The sequence below is a fragment of the Saccopteryx bilineata genome, chromosome 6 (assembly GCF_036850765.1).
Source record: "Saccopteryx bilineata isolate mSacBil1 chromosome 6, mSacBil1_pri_phased_curated, whole genome shotgun sequence".
Classification (NCBI taxonomy): domain Eukaryota; kingdom Metazoa; phylum Chordata; class Mammalia; order Chiroptera; family Emballonuridae; genus Saccopteryx; species Saccopteryx bilineata.
The window spans coordinates 90,626,434-90,633,906 of NC_089495.1; the positions used below are offsets into that span (position 1 = coordinate 90,626,434).

Below are 7,473 nucleotides of genomic sequence, written 5' to 3' on the forward strand. Positions count from 1 at the left end.
TCTTTCCAGCCCCGATTTTATAAATGAGGAAACAGGTCATTCGTTTGTCCATTTAGTGTCGAAGCTAAAGAGGATATCCAAGTATATATTTTGCACCACATCCCTTCAGGATTCCTTTCTAAAGCACCACTTTCCCAAGTAAGCATTACAAGGACGGGAAAAAAAAAGTAGCAATTTGAAAAGTAACTTTTTTTTTTTAACCTAGGCTTCAGTGAACATCCAACCCCCCCCCCTCCCCAAAATACACCTCTTAGGGAAATACGTTAAAATTGCTTGCAGGCAGAATTTCTGACCTCCCCACACAATTGTTTCCACTTTTCCCAGTGGTTCTCTCCCTTAGCCAGAAGCCTCGGCAGCCTGTAAAGACCACAAGACAGTCAACCCGAGGAGACACTTGCGCCTACAACTCGGAAACTAGCAGAAGCTCTGCCATCACCAACAGCAAAGATCCACGTAGAGAAGGTCGAAACCTTCACCAAATTCATCTATCCGTTTTTCTGGTTTAGACCGCCTTTCAAAGAGTTTGAAATTCCTTCCCTCCGTAAAGAAAAGTGAATTCGTTTTCCCCTCTGTACAAACACTACTGGATACAACTTAGAATTGGTGGCAAAGCAGGCATTTTGGGATCGCGCCTGCGACTGCTCTGTAGCGCTGAATTCTTCTCTATACAAATTCAGACATAAACCAAGGCTTTTTTATTTATTCTAATTCTCCCTCTCAAGCTCGCAACCTATGGACTGAGGTTCTGACTGGTGTGGCGAGGAGGGAGGCTGTGGGCACGCGCCCGGTGCGGGACCAGGTGACGCCTCGTCGCACTCTTCAGAGGCAGGTTCCCCATTCTGGCTCCTCCAGTGGGGTCTGGACTTACCGCGTCCTGGACACGAAACCATGATCGTGCCCTTCTGCCCCTCGCCTGACTGGCCCCCCTTTAGATCCTGTCCTAATTGACGAGCCAGTGACTATTGGCTGAAGTTCCCCAGCGATTTGCATGAACAGAGAGGGAGTGTCTTCTGCCGCCCTCCGGTCAGGAGCGAGCTGACTGCAGCCTCCCTGGGAATGCGCGGCCGAGGGAGTGCGCGCAGCTCACGGGCCCTGGCAGTGAGCTGGCGCCCGGCGACCTGGCACCCGCGCCTGGATATGGGGCGGCTAAGTCGTCCCAGGAGCAGCACCAGCCTCAGGAAACTGCCGGTAAGGGCGGGGGCTCAGCGGCCCCGCGACAAGTAGCCCTACTGCGGGCAGTTCCCACTCCTTGAGGGTTTTCAAACCTTTTACCTTCATCCAAACTTCACAGGAAGATTGCGGAGAGGGAAAGGGAGTTAGAGGATAATGTATCTTCATTTTAGCAAGGAATAGGCAAGTCCTTGTTTCGTGAGAGGAAGTTTCTGAAGCAGAAATATAAGAAGATGAGGTGGAAGGGATGGGGGTAGGAGCTCAATCTGCTTTAGATACTGGGGTTCGGAGATCGTTCTCGCAGCCAGCATCTGGCTGTGACTGTCTACTGCAATTGACAGATTGTTTTTGCATAATTATTTTCCGCGTTTACTTCTTTTTCCTCTGGGGGAGGAGGATTGGTGAGGGCTTGGTAAGGAGTGGAGATCCAGATCTCTTCAATTTAATTTTAGATCCATGCTAAAATGAAAGTCACCTTTTCTTCTTACCTAAAAGTGTTTATTTAATGGGGGGCGGGGGTTCCCAGCAGAAAGAATTACTATGTTTTTATTATTATCATTATTGCTGAAATTGTTGTTGTTGCTATTGGTCATAATAAGGGATGTAACACATTTCGCGTTCCGGGGATATTAGTGGTAGAAACATTTCTATAGGAAATAAATGGAGAAATTGCTCATCTCTCGGCCGTCTCCACCACTAACCCCCTCCCTCTGCATAACCCACCCGGTGGTTTCCTTGTGGCTGTCGCGTTGCGCAGTCCCAGAGTGAGAGCTCTCTCCACTCCGGGGTGCGTTTCCGGGGATGCCCTATGGTTAGGGATTCCGAGTGGTAACTGCATGAGGGGGTTGATGGGAAGCGGGGGTAGAAAGTGAACAGGGGAAAAAAAAAAGTTTTGGAGAAAACGTTGCCCCCGTAGATCTGTTCTTTGCAGCAAGTTTCCTCTTCACCCCGCTCGGACTGGAGAGGGTTTGCCTCTGGGAATAGTGAGGAGGGCAGCCATGACCCGGGGCACTGCTTTCTGACTCCAGTCTCTGTGTTGCGGCGAGTACGTAATGAGGCCTCTCCCCTCCCCCACTTCCAGCATCTGTTTCTGTTTCTCCTCTTCGTGGGACCGTTCAACTGCCTCGCGAGTTACAGCCGGGCCACGGAGCTTCTGTACAGCCTGAACGAGGGACTGCCCGCGGGAGTGCTCATCGGCAGCCTGGCCGAGGACCTGCGGCTGGTGCCCCGGGCCGCGGGGAGGCAGGACCAGCAGCTGCGGCCGCCCGAGCGCACCGGCGCCGAGCCGAGCCCTCCTCTCTCCTTCAGCCTGGCCTCCCGGGGACTGAGTGGACAGTATGTGACCCTAGACAACCGCTCTGGGGAGTTGCACACTTCTGCCCAGGAGATTGACAGGGAGGCCTTGTGTCTTGAAGGAGGTGGAGGGGCTGCCTGGGGCGGCAGCATTTCCATTTCCTCCTCCCCTTCTTCTGACTCCTGTCTTTTGCTTCTGGATGTACTAGTCCTGCCTCAGGAATATTTTAGGTTTGTGAAGGTGAAAATCGCTATTCGGGACATCAATGACAATGCCCCACAGTTCCCTGTTTCCCAAATCTCGGTTTGGGTCCCAGAAAATGCACCTGTAAACACCCGGCTGGCCATAGAGCATCCTGCCATGGACCCAGATATAGGCACGAATGGGGTGCAGACCTACCGCTTATTGGACTACCACCGGATGTTCACCCTGGATGTGGAGGAGAATGAGAATGGAGAGCGCACTCCCTACCTAATAGTCATGGGGCTGTTGGACAGGGAGACCCAAGACCAGTATGTGAGCATCATCATAGCTGAGGATGGTGGATCTCCACCACTGCTCGGCAGCGCCACCCTCACCATCAGCATAAGTGACATTAATGATAACTGCCCTCTTTTTGCAGATTCACAGATCAATGTCACTGTGTATGGGAATACTACAGTAGGCACACCGATCGCAGCTGTGCAGGCTGTGGATAGAGACTTGGGGACCAATGCTCAGATCACCTACTCTTACAGCCAGAAAGTTTCACAAGCATCCAAGGATTTATTCCATCTGGATGAAACCACTGGAGTCATTAAACTTTTCAGTGAGATTGGGGGAAGTGTTCTGCAAACACACAAGCTCACCATCCTTGCGAATGGGCCAGGCTGCATCCCTGCTGTGATCACTGCCCTGGTGTCCATAATCAAAGTTATTTTCAGACCACCAGAAATTGTCCCCCGTTATATAGCAAACGAGATAGATGGTATTGTTTACCTGAAAGAACTGGAACCTGTTAACACTCCAATTGCTTTCTTTACCATAAGAGATCCAGAAGGAAAATACAAGGTGAACTGCTACCTGGACGGGGAAGGGCCATTTAGGCTATCACCCTACAAACCATACAATAATGAGTACTTGCTAGAAACCACAAAACCTATGGATTATGAGCTACAGCAGTTCTATGAAATAGCTGTAGTCGCCTGGAATTCTGAAGGATTTCACGTCAAAAAAATTATTAAAGTGCAACTGTTAGATGACAATGATAATGCTCCAATTTTCCTTCAACTCTTGATAGAACTAACCATTGAAGAAAACAACTCACCCAATGCCTTTTTGACTAAGCTGTACGCTACCGATGCTGACAGTGGAGAGAGAGGCGAAGTTTCATATTTTCTGGGACCTGATGCTCCATCATATTTTTCCTTAGACAGTGTCACAGGAATTCTGACAGTTTCTACTCAGCTGGACCGAGAAGAGAAAGAAAAGTACAGGTACACAGTCAGAGCTGTTGACTCTGGCAAGCCACCCAGAGAATCCGTAGCCACTGTGGCCCTCACAGTGTTGGATAAAAATGACAACAGCCCTAGGTTCATCAACAAGGACTTCAGCTTTTTTGTGCCAGAAAACTTTCCAGGATATGGTGAAATTGGAGTGATCAGTGTAACAGATGCCGACGCTGGGCGAAATGGGTGGGTCGCCCTCTCCGTGTTGAATCAGAGTGATATTTTTGTAATAGACACAGGAAAAGGCATGCTGAGAGCTAAAGTCTCATTGGACAGAGAGCAGCAAAGCTCCTATACTTTGTGGGTTGAAGCTGTCGATGGGGGTGAGCCTGCCCTCTCTTCTACCGCGAAAATCACAATCCTCCTCCTAGATATCAATGACAACCCCCCTCTTGTTCTATTTCCTCAGTCTAATATGTCTTATCTGTTGGTACTGCCTTCTACTCTTCCAGGCTCCCCGGTGACAGAGGTCTATGCTGTAGACAAAGACACAGGCATGAATGCTGTGATAGCTTACAGCATCATAGGAAGAAGGGGTCCTAGGCCTGAATCCTTTAGGATTGACCCTAAAACTGGCAACATTACTTTGGAAGAGGCACTGCTGCAGACAGATTATGGATTGCATCGTTTACTGGTTAAAGTGAGTGATCATGGTTATCCCGAACCTCTCCATTCCACGGTCATGGTGAACCTATTTGTTAATGACACTGTCAGTAATGAGAGCTACATTGAAAGTCTTTTAAGAAAAGAACCAGAAATTAATATAGAGGAGAAAGAACCACAGATCTCAATAGAACCGACTCATAGGAAAGTCGAATCTGTGTCCTGTATGCCCACCTTAGTAGCTCTTTCTGTGATAAGCTTGAGTTCTATTACACTGGTAACAGGGATGGGCATATACATCTGCTTAAGGAGAGGGAAAAAGCATCCCAGGGAAGATGAAAATTTGGAAGTACAAATTCCACTGAAAGGAAAAATTGATCTGCACATGAGGGAGAGGAAACCGATGGATATTTCTAATATTTAATACTTCACTGTGGAATAACAGATGTTTAAATTCACTTTGGGTAGCCCTCACCGAACAAGATGATGTGGATGGCAGTTCCAATGAAAGCGGCTAATTTATAACTTGTATGATATTGTAAATAGCTGTTTACAGGTTTTTAAATTCAAAATCAGAGGTTATAAAATGTGTACAGCATTTTTTAATGAAATTAATACTAACAGCTATAGAACTGTTATAAAAAATTTTGGATGCAATTTGCAACTTTTCATACACCAAGCAGATGATTGATAAAACCTGGGATTAAGGTAAGAAAATGGCACACTGCATTCTTTGTCTAAAAACTCTTTTAACCACAAGAGGGCATCAGCTGCTCCTTTGCAGGGAACTCTTTTGAGGTATTGTACATGACAGTTGTACATCAAATGAATGAAAAAGTGTATTTTAAATATATTGCTTTAAGATGTAACAAATATGTAATTAAATTGAATTTTGCCCCATTTAAATGTATGATAAGGAAAGAAATGCATTTGTAAACAGAATGTTTACCTCACAAGTATGTCATGTACAGTTTAAAAGAGAAGGCATTACGAAGAAGTGCAATTTTATTTTTAGGAAGGTTAAAAACTTTGCCATGTGTTAAAGATTTGACTTGATGAAGACTATTTCACCTTCTGTGTACTCAAACTGCTTTCTGTTTGCTTTACCATTGCCCTTGCTATTATTACAGGAGGGAATATATATACGTATATTCCTCCTTACAGAAACTAGAAATTATATCCAAGAGAAATGGCTGGAAGCAAGAAATATTTCAATTCTTAGTTGCTTCATAGCTGTTCATGATATTTTGATGTTTTCAAAACTGTGAGTAGTTCTTTATACTTGGGTTATATATTAGATTCTTACATGCTTAAACTCATCCGTCACATAAGAAAATTTTAAAAATCATAGTAAAGCAGAATTATTCTATAAGCTGTTGTAGACTACTGTTGTTTTGGTTGGGTCTTTTATATAAAAGTTATACTTATCTTTTTGTTGTTCAGGTTTGTTGGTTACTATTTCTGGCTTCTTTTCTTTGGCTTTGGATCCAGTCCAAGAGTGTCTATAAACCCAGCAGCAAATTTCTTTGATAATGTCTTTTTTCCTGAATCCTTTGCAATGCAGCAAACTGGTTCATCAGTGATTGAGCACTTTCACATCATGGTGTGAGCTGGGAATTTTATTTTCTATGAGAGCTATAGCAAAATTACCTGTATAAACAAGTAATGTGATAGCTTAAACCGGACCAATCTTCTGTTTCTGGCATCCTGTGTCTGTATTGTACCAAAAGTGTTTATATGTCTGCAGATTAAAAGTATATATTTTCCTAATTTCTTTCTCATTTTTACCATTTCTGATTTGGCTTGTTTTTCAACTGAGGTGCCTGTTATAGACATTCATTTGCGTCTCGAGGTAAATGTGGGTAAACTGTAAATATTCTGTTATGCTAAAGTTTATATTAAACTAATTTATTACTCAATCAAACATTGGGTAAATTATTAAATTAAATATGCATGTAGTTATAGATATATATAAAAGAAAGAGAGTATGCCCATATGTTTACTAGAAGTTCATAAATAATTTATACCCATGCATATACACTTGCATATTAATTTATTGATTTAGTATTAATTATAAACATTCATTTTATTACATACTCATAGCAATCCTGTTAGTTGTACTAAAAATATTTCAATAAATTTTAAAATAAAAATACATTACAAAAAGATTTGAATGTAAACACCCAAACCTTTTGAATTTGTATCAACCTCATTTTTATTGTTTTCTTCAATATGGTAATATGAATAAAATGTTAGCATATGAGGCAGTGTGTTTGTTACAAAAAGAAAAGTATATTTTTATTGGAAGTTTCTTTTTTATGAGAGGTACTTGACCTAAGAAACTAAGAACCTCTAATCCCTAAAACTTTTCATTCATACTGATGTAAACCATGAAGGAAACCATTCTCTACCAGTCTTTTTTTTAAAAAAGAAGTACATATAAAACAAGTAGCACCATTAATAAAAAAAATTCTCCATAAGTGCAATGATTTAGCCATCAGTAAAAATAATAAAATATTTTACTCATATCTAAATTTGGAGAAGTTTTGTGTGTTCTGGGTTATATCATCTCTAATATGAGAAAAGCCTGTAACATTAATAAAAACACATATTTCTGAAAACTTGTTCTGCCAGGATTTCCTTTACAAAAATGTCTCTTTCACATTTAAAAGCATTTATAACAAGAGAGGATAAAGCAAATTAAGCTAAAAAATAATAGCCTCTTTTTACTAACACCTTGTGCTAGAACAGTTGCCAAAATGTATGCTAATCATGTCAATGTTGTTAGTTGAGCTGGCACAAAAATAAACGTTCCATTCATTAAAAACCCTAATATCCATTTAACAGTTTGAGAACCAGGAGTCCTCGTTGCCCAATTTAATGGAGAAGAAATTGCTCTGATCTTTGCACCGCCAACGC

At 42.7% G+C, this 7,473-nt stretch overlaps 1 protein-coding gene across 1 annotated transcript; it reads left to right on the forward strand.

The window, feature by feature from the left end:
- Positions 1–1,056: 1,056 nt before the first annotated feature.
- Positions 1,057–6,186, forward strand: PCDH20 (protocadherin 20). Its single transcript, XM_066237031.1, has 2 exons — positions 1,057–1,188; positions 2,252–6,186. The coding sequence occupies exons 1-2, from the start codon at positions 1,057–1,059 to the stop codon at positions 4,976–4,978; spliced, it is 2,859 nt and encodes a 952-aa protein (XP_066093128.1). The 3' UTR covers positions 4,979–6,186.
- The last annotated feature ends 1,287 nt before the right edge of the window (positions 6,187–7,473 follow it).

Excerpts from the sequence above, each read along its gene's own strand:
- PCDH20 (XM_066237031.1), top strand. The coding sequence starts at position 1,057 with ATGCGCGGCCGAGGGAGTGCGCGCAGCTCACGGGCCCTGGCAGTGAGC. Across the intron at positions 1,189-2,251 it reads CCAGCCTCAGGAAACTGCCG|CATCTGTTTCTGTTTCTCCT; the intron begins GTAAGGGCGGGG and ends CCCCACTTCCAG.